The sequence below is a fragment of the Molossus molossus genome, unplaced genomic scaffold (genome assembly GCF_014108415.1).
Source record: "Molossus molossus isolate mMolMol1 unplaced genomic scaffold, mMolMol1.p scaffold_m16_p_18, whole genome shotgun sequence".
Lineage (NCBI taxonomy): Eukaryota > Metazoa > Chordata > Mammalia > Chiroptera > Molossidae > Molossus > Molossus molossus.
The window spans coordinates 4,570,673-4,592,476 of NW_023425353.1; the positions used below are offsets into that span (position 1 = coordinate 4,570,673).

At 44.2% G+C, this 21,804-nt stretch overlaps 1 protein-coding gene across 1 annotated transcript in view; it reads left to right on the forward strand.

Annotated features, from left to right (window-relative positions):
• FRMD4B (FERM domain containing 4B) overlaps positions 1-21,804 on the forward strand; it is a 189,715-nt gene that overhangs the window by 46,528 nt on the left and 121,383 nt on the right. The window contains exons 2-3 of the mRNA XM_036267152.1: positions 14,794-14,859; positions 16,611-16,705. Of these exons, the coding sequence (XP_036123045.1) occupies positions 14,794-14,859; positions 16,611-16,705 (161 nt within the window). The remainder of the gene's footprint in view (positions 1-14,793; positions 14,860-16,610; positions 16,706-21,804) is intronic.

Below are 21,804 nucleotides of genomic sequence, written 5' to 3' on the forward strand. Positions count from 1 at the left end.
CCCGGAGAGACAGCGATGTTGCACTCACCTGGGCCAGAGCTGATGGTGGACTGGACTAGATGAGTAACCCCACAAAACGTCCTGAGGAGCCATTTCTGTGAGCCAGGCCCACACAGAATGCTAAGTTTTCAGAAAAGGTCAGAAGGGAATGGGGGCGGGGCAGGGGAAGCCTGCTGCTTCCCTAGCAAACTTTCTGTGCCCCGGAGAACTACTAAAGCAAAACCAAAATAGGTCAGGGCTCCGGCCCTTTTTTGCAGTTGTTTCCTGGTGCTTGCTAGGCTGACCCCGCTGCTCTGCATGGTCCCTCACTGGCCTGTGTTGACTGGCTGTAGGCTTCTTCTCTCCTCCCTCCTCTCCTAGGCCAGGTAGTGGGGTGGGAGTTGGGGCAGGGGTGTCTTCGTGCAGACTGGACCCCACTGTGGGCTGCATACACCAGGGCTCCGGGAAGCCCCAGGTCTGGCTGGGCCCGACTCTCACTTCCCTCCTGAAGTTCCCCATCTGACCCCTGAGCGACGGACCGGCCCTGCGCCAGCCCGCGGTGCCGCTCTGAGGACCACCCTGTCAGCCGGAGCACCCTGCGCCGCCACACACCAAGGTGGGATATTAGCCAACTCGTACGGTCAGCCTCATAGTCCTGGGGCAGATGGAGGGGCAGCAGGAAGGGCCTCGAGTCTGGGTGGTGCTGCTTGAGACTGTCCAGAGAGACCCTTCTGTCTGTTATTCCACGCGAGTCATGGCTGCTCTGGGCGGCCACGGGGTGGGCATCAAATCTGAAACCGTTCAGTGGGCTCGGGGGGTTCCCAGTGATTCTTAGTAGCACCGTTCCACACGCAGGGCAGAAATCCCCGTGGGAAGAGATGCGCTGTTGGGAGTTCTGTAAGGACAGCGCTGTGGCCTGACCTCACCACGGGCCGTGTCCGGGCAGCTGAGCGCCGAACAGGGCAGTGCAGGCTGCCAGCCCCCAGAGGCCTCTGTAGTGAGAGTGCTTGCTTACGTATTCGTCTCCGAGGTGCAATTATAAACTCCTATTTTTGTAAAGAAAGCAAATTGTTGGGATGATCCAGTAGAATGTAAACTGGAAAGACAATAGATTCCATTTCTCCCGTGGGTGGTAATTACATTGAGACATGGGGCAGTAACAACACCGGCTTGGGAGCTAGTCGGCCGAGGCCGGACTCCCAGCTCTGCCTCTTAACAGCTGTGTGACCCTGAGCAAGTTGCTTGGCCTTTCTGTGACTCAGTTTCTCCAACTGTAAAATAAAGGTGGTGGATAGATTTACCTCAGAGCATTAAATGAGTTACTACATATTAAATATATTGAATATGCTCAATAAAATCAATTGCTGTTTTTTTTGTTTTGTTTTTGTTCATCCTCACCCAACGATATTTTTCCCATTTTTTTTTTAGAGAGAGTGGAAGGGAAGGAGGGAGAAGGGGAGAATGAGAGGGAGAGAGAGAAAAACATTGATGTGAGAGAGACACATCGATTGGTTGCCTCCCACACACTCCTCAACCAGGGCAACCAGGGCCAGGGATCAAACCCGCAACCCGATACATGCCCTTGACGGGGATCGAACCCTCTGCCCTTCGTACTCAGGCCGGCACTCTAACCGCTGAACCAAGCCAGCCAGGGCATGGAGTCCTGAGTGTTAATCCCAAGGCCCCTCCTGACTAGCAGCGTGGCTTTGGGCAGGTCTGTTCCGCCGTTTCCCCAGGTCTCAGTGACACTTACCGGATCTCTTCAAGATTCTTCTATAAAGTCTACACTTCCAGCTACTTCTAGTTGAAGCATTTTTCTCTGGAACTGAAATGATTTTTATGCCTGTCTGTGATACTGTTTTCCCTCTTCTACCCACTTATCTAGCCCACTGAGGAAGGGCTGTGGGGGGACTGTCCCCCACCTGGCATTTAGCAGTGTGCTGGACACCATGTGTACAGCTAGGTGCCAAAGAGCTGGGGCCTTGGGTTTGGGTCTAGTGCTGCCATTTATGAATCTTGTTATATAATCTCTCTAAGCTCATTCACCTACAATCCTGGGCAATAAGACCACCTACCTCATGTGAGTAACACAAGGATTAAACCTGTTAATACTTATACATTGCTTAGTGCGACACCCGGAACATAAACCAAGCGAGCAGTGGTACGATTACAGTCGTTACCAAAACGCCTAGTTGGGTGCCGGGGACGCAGACGGCTCACAGGAGCCAGTGCCCCCGCCTCCCCTTTTCCTTATTTCTGCTCCCTCAGCTCTGAAGAATATTTCTGCCCTGTGCTTGTAACTGACCGGTTACATTTGTCTGGGGTAGTAATAGTCTGTCCATTAAAAAACTTCTGTTTTTAAAGTAGGAGAATAGATGGATTATAGGAAGGTTTAGCTGTTTGCTAATTTTCTTTTCTTTTTTTCATTTACTATTTGTAACTTGTATTGCAGACAGAAGGCGAATTTTCCTAATTTATAAAGAAATGTTACAAATCAATAAGATAAAAGCGGGCAAAGGCTATGAGCAGCCAAGAGATTCAAATATATAAGAATATGCTCAGCCTCACTCATCTTAAGGCAGATGAAGATTAAAACTGCACATAGGTGGCAATATTTGCTAAGAGACTGGCAGATACTTTTTAAAATGATGTCACATTGTGTTGGTGAGAATGTTGGGAGTGTGTCAGGAATGTCCCTTTGAAGCACATTGTCTCCTTGGCAACGACTATCAAAATTGCACATTATTCCTTCGATGCACTCATTCCATGAGCTCAGAGAACACCTGAGAAGCCATTATTGGTGTTGAGGAAGTAGGTCTCCTCACGGCCATCCCCGTCGATGTCATAGGCTGTGACCCCGATGGCGTCGCCCTGCCGGTCACGCAGCACGTAGTAGGGGGAGCTGCACTTGTCCACTGCGATGTTCACTAGCCTCTTCTGGGCCCGGTCATACTTCGGGACCAGGTTGGAGCCACTGCACCTTGGAGGTTCCTGAGTATTGACAAGTGTCCCTGAATCAGACATGGGCCCCGGCAAAGTGAGTCAGTCGGGCCCATATGGGACACAGATGAGGACAGAGTAGTGGAAAGCAGTGACAAGCCCCTCACCACAGGCCATGCCGAAGAAAACAGGAACCTTCCGGACATTTACTTTGCCTATTTCAATATAAAAGGCCCTGTTTGTTTATTTTCAAGTGAGTAAGGACTATGGTAAATGTGTGCTCAGAAGTGGCTTATTCACCCTCAGAACGTCAGGTGGAAAGGGACCAGGACACTGCCTGCGAGGGTCAGAACAGCTTCTCCAAAGTATCGCAGCTGCTACGAGATGGACTATGATGTTGAGTCCCAGTCTGGCTCAGGACTCCCACGTGAGTTTCATCATTTCTGAGGCTTCAGTTTCCTCGCCATGAAAATGAGGTGCCCCTTCTTAGGCTTCTGTAGAGGCTGGAATACTACTAGACATGGACCAAGGCCAAGAGTCAAGCACTTTGCCTGGAGCACAAACTCTTTAACGTTGGCTGTGTCTCCCTAGAACACATGGACGTGAGTCAGGTTTGCTCCCCACATGGCGGGACTCCCGGGAACGTGCAGGTGCCAGGTTTGGGTGCGCCACAGATCACAGACCGCATTTGGAGACCAGGCAGCTCTGCCCCACCCTGGCCAGAGGTGCCACGGAGGAAATGCACCCAGTGTCCAGATCTTACCATCTAGACTTTTATCAAGTGGCATCTCCTGATTTCTCATATTATCAACCATAAGTTATTCGTAAGCATTGTCTTGATAACATAATACATCCACCACCTTTCAATTTCAGTGTGTGACAAGGGCAGTGATCCTGGTGCTGGCAATGGTCAGACCTGCTGTCCTCCCAGGAAAGGGGAGGCTGCACAGGGGAGGGCTTGGTGAACAGGCACGCCGAGCAGACTTGCAGACATGCCTTGGGGGATACAACTGTAGCACTTTTTCTCTCCATCATCCCACAGTCCTCTCCAGCTTGTGTGTGTCTTCTCACATCACACAGCGAGGTGTTTGTTCAGGACCCCTCCTCCCAAAATATCCGCCTTTCTCTTGGCCATTGTATTGTCGTTGGTGAAATTATGAGTTGGTGACTTTACCATATTAATGATGTTATCGGGGGAGTCCATCCTTTGGAAATCTTTGCCTTGGTTTAGGTATAGATACCTGTGGAGTCATATGAAGATGCTTTTAGTTTCAGGAAGTAGAATCCAACTTAAGTTAGCTTGAGAGTAAAAAACTGGATTTCTTGTATGAATACGGGGGTGCTTCATGGAACCCAAGGACAAAAATTCACCCAGACCAGCGGAAGGGACTAGAAGTGATGGGAAGACGACAGGTCCTCTCAAGCTGTGGGATTCTCCTGTCCCTGCAGAGCTACTCCTCTCTGCACAGGCTTTCCCCGTCCTCCACACAGCTCCGCGCTGCCAGCTACTTGGCTTCAGTCCAGAGTCCCTGGCTGAGGCTCTGATCAGCCCAGCTTGGCTCAGGAGTGCATCCCTGATCCAATCACCTGAGGCCAAAGGGGCAGGACCAAGTTGTACACATACAGCCCTACTGCCCATGTTTGTGCTCAGATGGGCAGGCACACCAAAAAATTCACACTTAAATTCTCTAGGATAAAATTATGTGTTGACAAAAGAAACATTGACTAGTAAGAGATGTCCAAAGCAAAATGGAAAGGAAAAAATTATGTTTGTCTTTTTTTAACCCAGGGAATGAATTCATTTGGATTATGCAACAACAGAGTAGCTTGAAATACTTGGAGTTTTGACATATTCCGTAATTGGTTTACACTGTGTGCGTTGATCTTTTGAGTATTATTGTATTATATCTTTCCATAGGTCATGTATTTGGTTTCCTTCTGTGGGTTTTACAAAAGAAATAAAATGATTTGAACTGACACATTTATTTCCTCCTATACTAAAGTAGGGAAAAAAAAAGATGACTTTAATTTAAATCTTGACTTGGCGTTTTTCTTGTCTAGGTATCTTTGAATAAATTACCTTAAACTCAGTGTCCTTGTCTGTAAAATGGGGTGTTGCCATAGCATAGACTCCTGTGGAGCCTTAACAAGAGAATGTGTGTGACGAGTACAGTTTAGTGCCTAGACAAAGATGTGTTCCCTTTCCCCTTGCCACCAAAGGTGTGCATTTGGCCTTGGCTATGCAGAGTTCAGGACACAATCAGGGCTGCTGCAGTCACCCCCTAGCAGCCCTCAGTCGCCCCTGTATCACATCTCCATGATACATAGTCTACAACTGAGCTAGCTTCTAGACGTCAGAGCAGAGCTCAATCAAAAATGTAAGTGCACTCATTGGTATTGTTCACATTGGAAACAGGTTGCTTATCCCACTCTGAGCCTCAGTTTCCTCATGTGTGAAACTGGGGACAACACCACCAACCCCAGAAGGTAACTACACTGGGGAGCTCGGAGAAACGCCAAGGACAGAGCTGGTGCTCAGTCATGGAAGCGAGTTTATTAAACTAGCTTTATTTCTATCTGACTTTCCAGGTCTTTCAGTTTTGTACAAAAGCTGACAAACAAAATTCTGTCCACGCTTTTCCAATGTGACCAGAAATCACACATCTGTGGGCAAAGCTGGATGTACAAAAAGTTCATTGGGAAATTGACCCAAGACAGTAGGCTCAATTAATATTTGACAGAGGTGGCAAGAGCATACAGTGGAGTAAAGACAGCCTCTTTAATAAATGGTGTTGAGAAAATTGGACAGCAACATGCAAAAAAATGAAGCTAGACCATCAGCTTACACCATACACAAGAATAAACTCAAAATGGATAAAAGAGACTCATGAATCCATAAAAATCCTAGAAGAAAATACAAGCAACAAAATTTCAGACATCGTACACAGCAGAATTTTCACTGATACATCACCTAAGGCAACAGAAACAAAGGAGAAAATGAACACATGGGACTACATCAAACTCAAAAGCTTCTGCACAGCAAAAGATACAACCACCAAAATGGAAAGGCAACCCACTCACTATATGGGAGAACATCATTGCCAATGATACATCAGACAAGGGGTTAATTTCCAAAATATATAGAGTGCTCATACAACTCAACAAAAGGAAGACAAAGAACCCAATTAAAAAATGAACAGAGGACCTAAAGAGACACCCCTCCAAACAGGACATACAGATGGCCAAGAGACATATGAAGAAATGCTCATTGTAACTAATCATCAGAGAGATGCAAATTAAAACAACAATGAAGTATCATTTCACACCTGTCAGAATGGTCACCATCAACAGATCATCAAACAACAAGTGTTGGCGAGGGTGTGGAGAAAAGGGGACTCTAGTGCACTGCTGGTGGCAATACAGACTGGTGCAGCCACTATGGAAAACACTTTGGTGTTACCTCAAAAAATTAAAAAATGAACTGCCATTTGACCCAGTGATTCCACTTCTAGGAATATACCCTAAGAAGCCAGAAACACCAATCAGAAAAAATGTATGTACCCCTATGTTCATTGCAGCACTATTTACAATAGCTAAGATCTGGAAACAGCCCAAGTGTCCATCAGTAGATGAATGGATATAAAAGCAGTGGTACACATACACAATGGAGTACTATGCAGCTATAAGAAAGAAAGATCTCTTATCTTTTGAGACGACATGGAGGGACCTGGAAAGTATTATCCTAAGCGAAACAAGCCAAACAGAGAAAGACAAATATCACATGATCTCACTTATACATGGAATATAATGAACTAAACTAACAACGTAGGTGTTTCTCAGCAGGAGCCTCATTGAATCACTGTGTGTCCACACGATGATTTGATACTATAGAATATTTTAAAAGAATGAGTCTGCTCTATATGTGTTGACATTGGAAAGATCTCCAAGAAATAGCATAGCTCCACTTGAATTGAAAATGAGAAAATGCACATACACACCCATACACATACACAGACCCATACACATACAGAGTCATGGGTATATATATTTGCACAACATTTCTGAGTGATTACACACATACAAGCACAAGTATTAACAGTATTTGCTTTGCCCTGGCTGGTTTGGCTCAGCAGTTAGAGCATCAGCCCACAGACCAGAGAGTCCCGGGTTCAGTTTCCACTCGGGGCATTTATCTCGGTTGCAGTTTGTCCTGGGCCTTGGTTGGGGTTGTGTGGGTGGCAACCAGTCAATGTGTCTCTCTCACATCAATGTTTCTCTCTCTCTCCCTCCCACTCTCTCTGAAGATAAATGTAAAAATGTCCTCAAGTGAGGATAAAAAAAAAAGCATTTGCTTCATTTTCAGAACAATATGTCCAATATAATAATAATAGAGGAAAATATTCAATATGATTTTTTATTAATTTGTTTTTGTTACAGATGTTTCTCCTCCCCCCCCCCATTGACACCCTCCTCCCCATCCCCCTCGCCCCATCCCCAGCCTTGCTGTCCATGTCCATTGGTCATGCATACCTGCATATAAGCTCTGTGGCTTATCTCCCCCCCCCACCCAGTCCCCCTTCTCTGAGGCTTGTCAGTCTGTACCCCACCTCTCTGTCTCTGGGTCAATTTTGTTCATCAGTTTGTTTACTTCATTATATTCCACAAATAAGTGAGATCATGTGATATTTGTCTTTCTCTGCTTGGCTTGTTTCACTTAGCATAATACTCTCCAGGTCCTTCCATGCCATCTCAAAAGATAAGAGATTTTTCTTAAAGCTGCATAGTACTCCATTGTGTACATGTACCACAGCTTTTTCATCCACTCATCTACTGATGGACACTTGGGTTTCCAGATCTCAGCTATTTTAAATAGTGCTGCTATGAACATGGGGGTACATATATTCTTTCTGATTGGTGTTTCTGGCTTCTTAGGGTATATTCCTAGAAGTGGAATCACTGGGTCAAATGGCAGTTCATTTTTTAATTTTTTTGAGGTAACACCATAATGTTTTCCATAGTGACTGCACCATTCTGCATTCCCACCAGCAGTGTACTAGTCGCCAACACTTGTTATTTGATGATTTGTTGATGGCAGTCATTCTGACAGGTGTGAAATGATACTTCATAGTTGTTTTAATTTGCATCTCTCTGATGATTAGTGACAATGAGCATTTCTTCATATGTCTCTTGGCCATTTGTATGTCCTGTTTGGAGAGGTGTCTCTTTAGGTCCTCTGTTCATTTTTTAATTGGGTTCTTTGTCTTCCTTTTGTTGAGTTGTATGAGCACTCTATATATTTTGGAAATTAACCCTTTATCTGATGCATCATTGGCGATTATGCTCTCCCATACAGTGGGTTGCCTTTCCATTTTGGTGGTTGTATCTTTTGCTGTGCAGAAGCTTTTGAGTTTGATGTAGTCCCATGTGTTCATTTTCTCTTTTGTTTCTATTGCCTTAGGTGATGTATCAGTGAAAATTCTGCTGCATATGATGTCTGAAATTTTGTGGCCTGCATTTTCTTCTAGAATTTTTATGGATTCACGGGTTACATTTAAGTCTTTTATCCATTTTGAGTTTGTTCTCGTGTATGGTGGAAGTTGGTGGCCTAGTTTCATTTTTTTGCAAGTAGCTGTCCAATTTTCCCAACACCATCTATTGAAGAGACTCTCTTGACTCCACTGTATGCTCTTGCCACCTTTGTCAAATGTTAATTGAACATATTTTCTTGGGTCAATTTCTGGGTTCTCTATTCTGTTCCATTGATCTATCTGCCTGTTCTTGTGCCAGTACCAGGCTATTTTGATTACAGTGGCTTTGTAGCATAACCTGATGTCTGATAATGTGATCCCTCCTACTTTGTTCTTCTTTTTCAAGATTGCTGTGGCTATTCGGGGTTTTGTTGTTGTTGTTGTTGCTGTTCCATATAAACTTTTGAAGTTTTTGTTCTAGTTCTGTGAAATATGTCATTGGTATTTTGATGGGGATTGCATTGAATCTATAGATTGCTTTGGGTAGTATGGACATTTTAATGATGTTAATTCTTCCAATCCATGAACAAGGTATATGCTTCCACTTTTTTATATCTTACTCTATTTCTTTTTTCAATGACCTATAGTTTTCTGTGAAGAGGTCCTTTACTTCTTTGGTTAAGTTTATTCCTAGGTATTTTAATTTTTTTACTGTGATAGTAAACGGGATTGTTTTTTTAGTTTCTCTTTCTGTGAGTTCATCATTGGTGTATAAGAATGCCGTCGATTTCTTGACATTAATTTTGTATCCTGCTACTTTGCCAAATTTATTTATTAAGTCTAGTAGATTTTTTATTTAATTTAATTTTTTTTATCCTCACCCGAGGACATTTTCCCATTTTTTTGTTCAGGTAGAGTGGGAGGGAGAGAGAGGAACAGAGAGAGAGAGAGAGAGAAACATCGATGTGAAAGGAACACATCGAGTGGCTGCCACCGCACGACCGACCAGGGCCGGGGACAAACTGCAACCGAGGTACGCGCCCTTAGCGGGAACCGAACCCGGGTCTCTCAGGACCGCAGGTTGACGCTCTAACCACTGAGCCAAACTGGCCAGGGCAAGTCTAGTAGATTTTTGATGGAGTCTTTAGGGTTTTCTATGTACACTATCATGTCATCTGCAAATAATGACAGTTTCACTTCCTCCTTTCCAGTTTGGATCCCCTTTATTTTTTCTTCATGTCTAATTGCTGTGGCTAAGACTTCCAGTACTATGTTAAATAAGAGTGATGAAAGAGGGCGTCCCTGTCTTGTTCCCATTCTTAAAGAAAATACTTTTAGTTTTCGCCCATTGAGTATGATGTTGGCTGTAGGTCTTTCATATATGGCCTTTATTATGTCAAGATATGATCCTTCTATTCCCACATTGCTGAGCGTTTTTATCAGAAATGGGTGCTGACTTTTGTTGAATGCTTTTTCAGCATCTATTGATATGATCATATGGTTTTTATTTTTCTGTTTGTTTATGTAGTGTATCACATTTATTGATTTGTGACTATTGTACCATCCTTGCATGCCTGGGGTGAAACCCACTTGGTCATGGTGAATAATTTTTTTGTTGTATTGCTGGATCTGATTTGCTAATATTTTGTTAAGGGTTTTGGCTTTTGTGTTCATCAGGGATGTTGGCCTGTAGTTTTCTTTCCTTGTAGTGGCTTTATTCAGTTTTGGAGTTAGGGATTATGCTGGCCCCATAAAATGAATTTGGAAGTGTTTCAACTTCTTGGATTTTTTGGAACAGTTTGAGGAGAATGGGTATTAGATCTTCTATGAATGTTCGGTAAAACTCCCCCGTGAAGCCATCTGGGCCTGGGCTTTTGTTTGCTGGGAGTTTCTTAATTACATCTTCAATTTCCTTTGTTGTTATTGGTCTGTTCAAGTTTTCTGTCTCTTCCTGGTTCAGTTTAGGGAGGCTGTGTGTTTCTAGAAATTTGTCCATTTCTCCTAGATTGTCCAATTTTTTGGCGTACAATTGTTCATAGTATGTTTCAATGATCCTTTGTATTTCTGTGGTGTCAGTTGTTATTTCTCTTCTTTCATTTCTGGTTTTATTTATTTGGTTTCTCTCTTTTTATTTCTTGGTGAGTCTGTTTAAAGGTCCATTGATCTTTATCTTTTCAAAGAACCAGCTTTTTTTTTTCATTGATCTATTAAATTGTTTTTTAGTCTCTATGTTATTTATTTCTGCTCTGACCTTTACTATTTCCTTCCTCCTACTAGCTCTGGTTTTTCTTTTTGTTTACCTTCTAGTTCTTTAAGTTGTAGGGTTAGAAAGCCAATTAGAAATTTTTCTTATTTCTTGGGGTAGGCCTGTAGTGCTATGAACTTCCCTCTCAGGACTGCTTTTGCTGTGTCCCATGGATTTTGTGTTGTTGTGTGTTCATTTTCATTGGTTTCCAGGAAGTTTTTCATTTCTTCCTTGATCTTGTTAGTAAATCATTCATTATTTAATAACATGCTATTTAGCCTCCGTGTGTTTGAATGTTTTTGTGTGTTTTTATTGTAATTGAGTTCTAGTTTCATGCCACTGTGATCTGAGAAGATGCTTGATATGATTTCAATTTTCTTGAATTTGTAGAGACTTGCTTTGTGTCCTAACATGTGGTCTATCTTTGAGAATGACCCATGTGCACTTGAGAAGAATGTATATTCTGCAGCTTTGGGGTGAAATGTTCTGTAAATATCAATGAAGTCCAACTGATCTAATTCATCTTGTAAGAACTCTATGTTCTTGTTGATTTTTTGTCTAGAAGATCTATCCAGTGGTGTAAGTGGGGTGTTAAAGTCACCCGCCTTGATCATGTTGCCATTGATCTCTCCCTTGAAGTCCTCCAGAAGTTTTTAAATATATTTTGGTGCTCCCGTATTTGGTGTGTATATGTTTACCAGGGTTATATTCTCTTGTTGGATTGATACTTTTAATGTTATATAATGACCTTCTCTGTCTCTTATTATGGCCCTTGTTTTGAAGTCCATCTTGTCAGTTTTGAGTATTGCTACACCAGCTTTTTTTCCATTTCCATTTACTTGGAAAAATTTTTTCAATCCTTTCACTTTTATCCTGTGTGAGTCTTTTGTTTTGAGGTGGGTATCTTGTAGACAGCGTATATATGGGTCGTGTTTTCTTATCCAATCAGCTACCCTATATCTTTTGATTGGAGCATTTAAGCCACTTACATTTAAGATAATTATTGATAGATAGTTATTAGTTGCCATTTTAATTTTATGCCTATGCCCACCCCCTCTGTTTCTTCTTCTTCTTAAAACAGTCCCTTCAGCATTTTTTGCAGTGCTAGTTTGGTGGTGGTAAATGCCTTTAGCTTTTTTTTTTTTTTAATCTGTGAAGCTCTTTATTTCTCCTTCAATTTTGAATGATAGCCTTGCTGGATAAAGTAGTCTTGGATTCAGAGCCTTGCCTTGCATTACTTTGTACACTTCATGCCACTCCCTTCTGGCCTGCATCATTTCTATTGAAAAATCAGCTGACAGTCTAATGGGAGCTCCCTTGTAGGTAACTTTTTGTCTCTCTCTTGTTTCCTTTAACAATTTTTCTTTGTCTTTAATGTTTGCCATTTTTATTATGATGCGTCTACCTATGGGTCTTCTGGGGTTCATCTTGCTTGGGACTCTCTGTGTTTCCTGGACTTGTGTGACTTTTTCCTTCATCAGATTAAGGAAGTTTTCTGTCATTATTTCTTCAAACAGCTTCTCTATTCCTTTCTCTGATTCTTCTCCTTGTGGTATTTCTATAATGCGAAAGTTGTTACGTTTTGTATTGTCCCATGGCTCCCTTAAACTTTCCTCCTGCTTTTTAAATTGTTTTCCATTTGCTGCTCTGGGTGTTTTTTGTACCTTGTCTTCTAAGTCACTGATTTGGTCTTCAGCTTCTTCTAATATACTATTGAAACCTTCTAAGTATTTTTCATTACCGCTATGTCATTCTTTATTTCCTCTTGATTTTTATGGATAGCTTCTATCTCTTTTTTTAAGTTAAAGTAGTTCCCAGTGAGCCTTCATAATTCGTATTAAGTTGCTTGTAGTTCTCACCAAATTGTTTGAGCACCCTTAAAAATCATTGCTTTGAATTCTTTATCTGACAAGTTGCTGTCTTCCATGTCCTATAGTTCCTCTTCTGGTGATTCCTCTTTTTCTTTCCTTTGGGTGTTGTTTCTTTGTCTCCCCATTTTAGCCGTCTGGTAGCTCTAGACCCAGTGAGGGATGTTTGGAAGTGTAGGCAGCTCACTGTATATCAAATAAGGCTACTGTGCCTCCCAGGCTGTTTTGTTGTGTGTCACCTCTTGCCTGCTGTGGATCCTGGAGTATTGACTACTGGGGGCTGGTATTGGTGTGTCCTGGTAGGTGCTGCTGCTGGATCACGTTGGCCCCTCTGGAGCTGTGTTTCCAGCTGGTCGCTGGTGCCACCTGTAGCTGTATAGCTCAGGCCCTGTGGAGCCATGCTCCCTGCCCGTACCATGGGCAGCTGTGTTGCACAGGCCTCACTGGAGCCCTGGCTCCCTGCCGATCTTGTGGGCAGCTGGGTCGCACAGGCCTCTCTGGTGCTCCAGCTCCCCACAGGTCCCACAGGCAGCTGGATCGCACAGCCCCTTTGGAGACCCGGCTCCACGCCTATCTTGTGGGCAGCTGGGTCGCTCAGGCCTCTCTGGTGCCCCAGCACCCCGCAGGGTCCATAGGCAGCTGGATCACACTAGTCTCTCTCGAGCCCTGGCTTCCCACTGCTCTTGTGGGCCTCTGGGTTGCACAGGCCTCTGTGGATACCCAGGTCCCGCTGCTGGTGGCTGCGGAGTGTTGCTGCCTTGTGGGTCTCAACTCCTGCTCGACCTTTGCTGTAGTTTTTAGGGATGGGTCTCAGCTGCTGGTCTGTGCTTCTGTTGCCTGGGGATGGATGTCTGCTCCCAGCCTCTGTTGCTGGGGTTATATCTCGACTCTGATCGGGCTGCTGCTATGGGGGATGGTGCTGGGCTCCCATTTGCAGCTTCTTCAGCAGGCACCTTGGGAGCTCCGCTACTGTGCACTGGTCTGTGTTGACACAGGGTGTCCACTGGTCCGATGGTGCCAGGTGCGCTGGTGGGCTCAGGTTGCTGGGCCCTAGCCGCTCCCACTGCCTCCCCCAAGGGACGACCCGGGATATTCCCAAATGGTGGGACCTCCCCTTGGTGCAGGGAGAAGCGCCCTGAAGGGCCGCTTACCTGGGTAGCCGGCTGCTCAGTCCACAGCACAGGAACCTTCTGCTCTGGGCTCTGTACTGCTCGGTTTTGGTCGTCCACCTTCACGTCCACTCACACTCTCACACACTCGCTCACTCTCTCACACACTCACCCTCCCTCCGGTCCTGCCCACCGCCATCTTCTCAATATGATTTTTAAAGTATGTACCTGTATCTGAGAGTCCACACAAAGATAGTCTGTGAGGGCTCCTCAGATTGACAGGGTGGTGCTGTCAGCAGCTCAGATGATTTGAAGCACAAGTTCGTCAAGGGGAATCTGCATTCTGTGCATTGTTTCAATTTTTGTTTTTTTAATCCTTACCTGAGGATATTTTTGTATCTGTCTTCAGATAGAGTTGGAGGGAGGAGGAGAGAGAAAGAGAGAAACATTGACACGAGAGGGACACCTCGACTGGTTGCCTCCTGTACAACCCCGACCAGGGCCGGGGACGAACCACTACCAAGGTCCATGCCCTTGGCTGGACTCAAACCCGGGACTCATTGGTCTGTGGGCTGACGCTCCAACCACTGAGCCAAACCAGCCAGGGCTGTTTAAATATTTGCCAGTATTGCAATTATAAATGATAAAAATTAAATATAATTGGAAATTTATACATAGTTCTTAACTGTGTATCTTAACTGTTCTTAATTTTAATAGTAATATACTTATAAAGGGGGCAGTTTTAAAAATGGAAATTTTCGAAACATGTTTTTTTTTTCTTATAATTATGCATGTATTATATTCATTAAAATACACCAATGAATAAAGGTATTTTTATTTGATAAATAAAATATTTAAAGAAAAGTACAGTAGTTTCCTCTGGAAAGGAAACCTACTTTTCATAATAAAATTTTGTGTGCACGTATAGGTATTATTTTTTCAATATATTGAGTTGTCTCTGCTTTTTATTCTTTTATTCTTTTAAACCAAGCAGCTAAAACATTTAAAGTTTAAAAATCCAAGAGCTAATGCCATGTAGTAAGTCTGTTTCTGACCAAGCCTGTTGACTGAGGGCTGGAGCCACTGCTAGGCTGAGCACGTCACCGTGAAGTAAATGATGGGTCGCGTTGCAGGTTCCCGCCAGCCCCGAGCCTGACACCACTCTTGCTGTCTCGTCCCCACAGATGACAGAAGGCAGGCACTGCCAGGTGCACCTGCTGGATGACAGGAGGCTGGAGCTGCTGGTTCAGGTAGGTGTCGTGCACACGGGACAGCGCGTCCTGGTGTCCTCTGTGAGCTTCACGGCCTGTGTGCAGGCTGATCGCTTATCTGTGCCTCAAAGCCTGTGACTCGGGACTGACTGAGGAGGAGACGGTAGCTTTGAAGTCAGAGGAAGTGGTCTGTGTGTAACTAGAGTTTGGTGACGTGTATTCAGAGAGGCTTGGCTTCCAGCTGAGGTCTGACACTCAGTGGCTGTGGACCCCGAGCAAGTGACTTTACTTCTTTGAATCTCTTGTCGGTAAATTGGGGAACTTAATGCTTCTGTGAAAGGGTTATTTCGAGCTGAAAAATCTGCATTCTGCCACTTTTCAGCCCATGACATTGTCCATGTTAAATTCCCAGTTTCATAAACTGTGAACTGGGGTTGAGATTGCCTAGTCTTCCTCACAGGATTATGGTTAAAATCAAGCTGAACCCTATGTGGGAATGAAATCTCTTTGTAAAATATGTGCGACTATACGACTGATGATGCTTCTCCCTTTATCTACCCAACACTTTGGACCAAGCATCTACAAATTGTGGAAGTCCCTGCTGACAGCCACACCTACAGCTGTGGCTAGAATTCTTCCCTGTGACCAAACCTACATTTCTCTCCCTTCTGAGCCCATCCCTAGCCCACTATGCACAGGCTTCAATTAGAATGAAAATAGTACAGTCAACTATAGCTTCACCAGAGCACACATTTTAATCTGGATTTCTGCCTGTGTTTCTCTTCTCTTCTCTTCTTTTCTTTACATTTCTTTCTTTCCTTTTTTCATCCTCTCTAATCATGACTATTTTTCTTCCCCAACAGCAAACATTCAACCCACAAACCATCATAATAAACCCTAGACTGTTTGGTTCAAAGGTCAGAACCCTCTAGAATGCTCTCCTACAAACCCTCTTTTCTTCCGCAACCCCTGCAAATCCAGCATCCACAGCCACTCAAACATTCTGGCTGATTCCAAACTGTACTTCTTCCCACCAAGTGCAGTGCTTCCTAAAAGATGATAGGTTAGATCCTTCCTCTCACTACATGTTCAGTAAGTACTAGTGATGACCATCCATACGTTGGTACATTGACTCCCCAGAGAGCAATAAAAAGCTTGGGCTTTGTAAGCAGACAGAACTACATCCAAATCCCTGTGCTTCCAAACTGACGTCAAACTGGGCTAGCTTCTCTTGGCATTGGCTGCCTCATCCATAAACTGGAAAATAAGAACCCATACCTCATAGGCTCACTGTGAGGACGGAACAAGATAACAGATACAAGGCATTTGGCACAGTGAATGATTATTGTTGTTAGTTCTGTCTGTGACACCCTCCCACAGCCTGGGTCTCCATCCTTTTCAACTGGTCCACCAAGCAGAGTGAATCCTCCAGTCCAGTGAGGCAGCTGATACTGTTTGTCTTGGTCACTACACCATACTACATATAAGAGTGTTTTTCCAGAATACCAGTGGTTAGTAAACACAGTCTTGCCTTAGAGGAAAGAAGTAGGTACCGGGCTGACTTGCAAATACATGAAAATGCTGAGCTCACTGATGTACCTCTTCCCATTTGCTCTCTTTCCCAGTCTGTTAGAGAATGGTCTCTTGTTGATGAACCTGTGCAGCTGGAGGAGGGGTGGTAATTTAAAAACAAACAAAAGCTGTTTTAAATTATTTGGGGCAGAGGAAGGTGGTAGCAATTAGAGAGAGAGGCAACCAACTTGTTTCTAATCAAATTTTTATACCGACAGCCCAAACTTTTATCAAGAGAGTTGCTGGACCTTGTGGCTTCACATTTCAACCTGAAAGAGAAGGAGTACTTTGGAATCACATTTACAGATGACATGTAAGTGTTTTTCCAGTCATTTTTCTCTCTTCGCCTTTTGTCTGGACCACCTACTGTCATTCACAATTAGCATTCACGGTCCGGCCGAAAGCCAGGACGAGTCCATGTGGACCAGTGATTAAACACACACACACACACACACACTTGTGTTGAGTCTGAATGTGAATGAAATAATAGCTCACAGTGTAAGACATAAAACCATAAATACTTAATGGCTAAGTTATATGTTGCAATCTGCATGTGCCATAAACACTATAATTTAAAGAGGTCAGAAGTAAAATCTAAAAGCTCAATAAATACTGGAGCAATTTGTTCACTTAAAGAATGTTTCGTGAGTGCCCACTAAATGCCAGGCCTTGTTCTGCGTCCTGGGAAGTCAGCTGTGAACAACACAGACAAGGTTCTTGCTTTCATGGAGCTTATATAGCTACAGTGTAGTCCAGCAGAACAAAGAAACATGGATAAATGGGAAAATACCAGAAATTATAGTGCTTTGAAGAAGAGAAAATAAGAGGCCATGATCCAGAAACGCGGGGTGCAGTTTCTGGCACATCAACTAGGAGGGGCTTTAAGAGGAGGTGCACAATACAAAGTAAGAACCAGCTCTGTGGATCCTAAAGAGGCGTTCCAGACAACCCACGGCAGAAGGAGGGGCTGAGTTTAACTTTTTTTTTTGAGAAAGGAGAAAAAACAACCACAGTGTGGCTAGAACATGGAGACAGAGTGGGACAGGAGAGTATGTTGAGAGGGAGGCAAGGGTGGATAGCGTAGAATCTTGGTAGCTGTGTGATCTTGGACCAATGACCTAACATTTCTGACACTCAAGTTTTCTCATCTGTACAATGGACGTAACAGTAGTGCCCACACAGTCAGCACCACATGAGGCACACAGTGGGGCACCAGCACTCTGCACTGCTGAAGCCCAGGCTCCCAGTGAAGGGAGCCGCTGTGGCAGCAGGCAGGGGTCCATGAGCAGGCTGGAGGAGGACTGGGGTGGGAGCCACATGGCGGGATAAATAAATCAGACCTGGCAGGGCAGGGGGACTTTGGAGGGGACAGGAGATGACATTCTAGGGGAAAGTCATTTTGTGGGCCAGTTCACAGACATGATCATGAGCATGGTACATTTCCCCATGACGAGGAGCCTGACCTGATTGTGGAGGAAGATGTAACAGAGACAAGATCATAGGTGAGCCTGATGATCATGAGTCCTGTTGGTGGGAGAGGTACCCCTTGGCCACGGAAGGATTTTATATAGAGGAGCGACATGATTTGGGGCTGTGGGGTCACACGTCCCCCAGGGTACAAGGTTCATGGTGGCCTGGAAGAGAGGGTATTGGCCACATGAAACTTCTGGGAAAAGTCCAGGCTCAGGTGAGCATAGTCAGTGCATCAACCAGGCGTTCAGACTGGAAAGCCTTTTCTTCAGAGAGGAAGGAATAGTAGGAATGACTTCCTTCAGGGGCGTGGGCCACTTTCCCGCTCTCCTGCCCTGGGAGTTCCTTCTGAGTCCTCTGCTGAGAAGTCTCTCGGGCCCGCTGGTGGCTCAGTGGACTGAGTGTCCTCCCGGGACTGAGAGGTCCCAGTTCGATCCCGTCAGGGCACACGCCCGGGTTGCAGGCTTGATCCCCAGTAGGGGGTGTTTCTCTCTCACATCCATGTTTCTATCTCCCTCTCCCTTTCTCTCTAAAAAATCCAATAAAAATATATATATTTTTAAAAAGAGTCTCTCTCAGGCGTCTCCCCCGGTGATCTCCTTTGGTGGTGGAGGCCAATGTTATAGTCCTCCAAGAATTCTGCCCCCAAAATGTGCCCCCACCCCCCACCTCTGCAAGTGCCAGCAGGGCCTATGTTCACGTTATGACCAGTTTACAAGGTGTCCTCTGGGTCTAGCCGCGTTTATTTTCGGGAGCAGCGCGCCGCGCCCTCTGTTGGGGAGGAGTGAGGACCGGCCATCCCCGCCTTTCTGGCGAGCAGGTCTGCAAAGTCGCTCTGGCCGAGGGTGTCTCCTCGGAATGTCCTGGTCACAAGCCTGGTTCTTTTTGTCTGGTAAATATTTTTGGAAAGTATTTTCTTTCCGTACACCCGTTTCCCCGCCCCCACCATAAGCCACTGAGTCAGACCCCTCCCAGGGTGCCGTCTGCCAGGCTAGATGCCACATCAGCCCTTTGCCTTTGGTGACCGTCTCTAAATAGAGCAAGGCACAGCAGAGGTGGACATTTGGCCATAAAACTAGCTAATGTCTATACCCTACTCCACAGGCCAAGAGAGAAACGGAAAAATAGAACTGCACAGTTACATAATAAAAGTAGTGGTAGTGACCAACCAAAACAAATTCATGGTCCTGTTAGAAGGAGGAGGGTCAAGCTCCTGGAAACTCACCCTGGATGGTGCCTTCTGCTGTTCTGTGTGCAGGGTGAGTCTGTTACCCCCAGAGGGCAGTCACGGCCCTCCTGACAGCGGCCTGTCTGTCCACAGGGTTAACAAACAGGTTTTATAACACGGTTACTTGTGATCGGGTCCCATCTAAGGGATACAGTTCTAGCCCAGATGGAAACTGGCCCTAAGGTTTGCTTGCACAGCTTGACAGACATGAGTATGGATTTAGATGTCTTTTTGAGGTGGTGATTACATCTGTTATATTTTCTGGTAGATCCTGAGAAAAGCAGATTACAGTTTTTGATCTCATGTTAGCCTCAAAGACTATAAAATAGTATGTGAATTTTGATTATATCTCAGTGATAGCGTGACGTGTAATGTTCACTTCTTGTTCTGACTTTATCCTGTTGGTGAGACTATGAATGAATTTTTTAAAATCTAATTTCTAATTTACGATCTCATATTACATTTACATGAATATTTTCTTATAAGAACATTTAATATCATGGTTGAAGCTAGACTCTTTGATTGTAGCAATTTGTTTTATATCTTTCCAGAACTATATCCTAGTTTTATCCATGTATAATAGTGTTTTGAGTGTGCCTCTGTGGCTAATAGAATTTATTTTTTTCATTCTTGGACATCATTCCATGCAAGTTTGTATAAATGTACATGATGATTTTTAATGATGCCACATCTTTTCTATGTAAAAGCAAAAGAGACAATTCAGAGTGAGTCTCGTTTTCTACAAGAAAGCTTCTGAGATCTGCTCCTATACGATATTTTATGTGGATTAAGACACACATCTAATACCTCTGAAGGTGGGATATGTATTTGTCTCAGTGCCGTCCTAAACCTATGACATACAGTGTAAGGAACCCTAACTTCCAGTCCTCTGTCTTTACATTATTGTTACGCAGCACCAGCCCCTCTAAGAACCTCCCCTCTATCACTTATCCCCGTTTATTTATCTTCACAATATTCCTCCAAGGAAGGCTGGGAGCAGTTCCCAGAAGCCTCAGTGTATTATTACAGAAACAAAAATATTTTTCCCAGTGTTCAAACTAGTGACAGAGAGCAAACCAAAAGTTATTATAAAAGCTGATTCAACCCTGTAATCTCATTGTCTCCTGTATAGAAAGCCCGGGGTTCAGACCCCAGCCCTGCCGCTTCCTTTGCAGGTTACTGGTGACTAGAACATTCAGACACCAGCACTTCCAGCTCGGTTGGCACAGAGCAGCTGCTCAATAAACAGGAGCTATTATTATTAATGTTAATATTCTTTGTGTCCACTTTCTTCTCTGAATACCGCTTAGAGTTTTCTGATTTTTAAAAAATTATTTACTCAAAGACCAAAATAGGTTGGAAAATGTCTTCTGGCCCAGTAGAGGTCTTGTTGCCCTTGGACACCCATCCCTCTCAGCCGTTCTTGGGTTTTATGGAAGCAAGGCAAACAGAGTCTGTGCCCTCTGGGAATCTCAGCCCGAAACAGATCAACTAGTTCAACAACCTTGAAATAGTCATGTGAGCCATCCTGGCCCCAGTACCATCGGCCCTTTCCATTTCCCGGAGGTCAGAGTCGGGAAGAACTACTCATACCCCTAAACCTGGGCAGGCCTTGATATCCAGGCTTACAGTTGCAGGTATGCAAAATAGAGTCTATTCTTGTATCCTTTATGAAACACTGTAGTATTCTCCATATGAACAACTGTAGATCTACTCTGCCCACCTTGTATACGCATAAATATTAGAAAGTTCATTTTATGCTTAGTACAGAAGCCGCAACCGGAGAGTAATCAACCCTGTACTTTCAAAACAGCTATAGTATTGTTATCTGTTTTCTGATTTCATTAAATGACCAAAAGTTTTCCCCTTTATGACTATCTAAAATATTTCATATTTTATATTTAATAAAAGTTTAAAGATTAATATACTTAATGTCACCTGCTTTTTTTTCCCAATAAACCAATTTATTCTTTTCGCAGTTCCCTAAATATGAACGCCTAATTTGTGGGTGTCATGCACACAAAGCATGTTCCTTTTTTTTTTTTTTTGGTACATGCCCCTAGGGGGAACCAAACCTGGGACTCTCTCATCCGCAGGCCAACGCTCCAACCGCTGAGCCAAACTGGCCGGGGCAATGTCACCTGCTTTTTGATCTCCTAGGCAACCAGTGTTATTTCCTGTTTATCCTCTGAGAGGTTTTATATGTATATTTATATATACATGAATACCTATATATATATCTGTTTTTTACTTTTAAAAATGGTGATATTCAAGAGGTCGCTGGTTCAATTCCTGGTCAGAACACATGCCCAGGTTGTGCGCCCAATCCCCAGTGGAGGGCATGCAGGAGACGGCCAATTGATGTTCTCTCTCATCGATGTTTCTATCTCTCCCTCTCCCTTCCTCTCTCTCTAAAATCAATAAAGAAATATTTTTTAAAAATAAAAATGGTGCCCTGGCTGGTTTGGCTCAGCAGTTGGAGTATCGGCCCACGGACCAGAGTCCCGGGTTCGGTTCCCACTAAGGACATGTAGCTCAGTTGCAATTTATCCCCGGCCCCAGGTGGGGTCGTGTGGGTGGCAACCACTCAATGTGTCTCTCTCACATCGATGTTTCTCTCTCTCTTCCTCCCTCTCTCCCTCCCGCTCTAGCTGAAGATAAATGCAAAAATGTCCTCAGGTGGGGATAAAAAATAATAATAAAAAATAAAAATG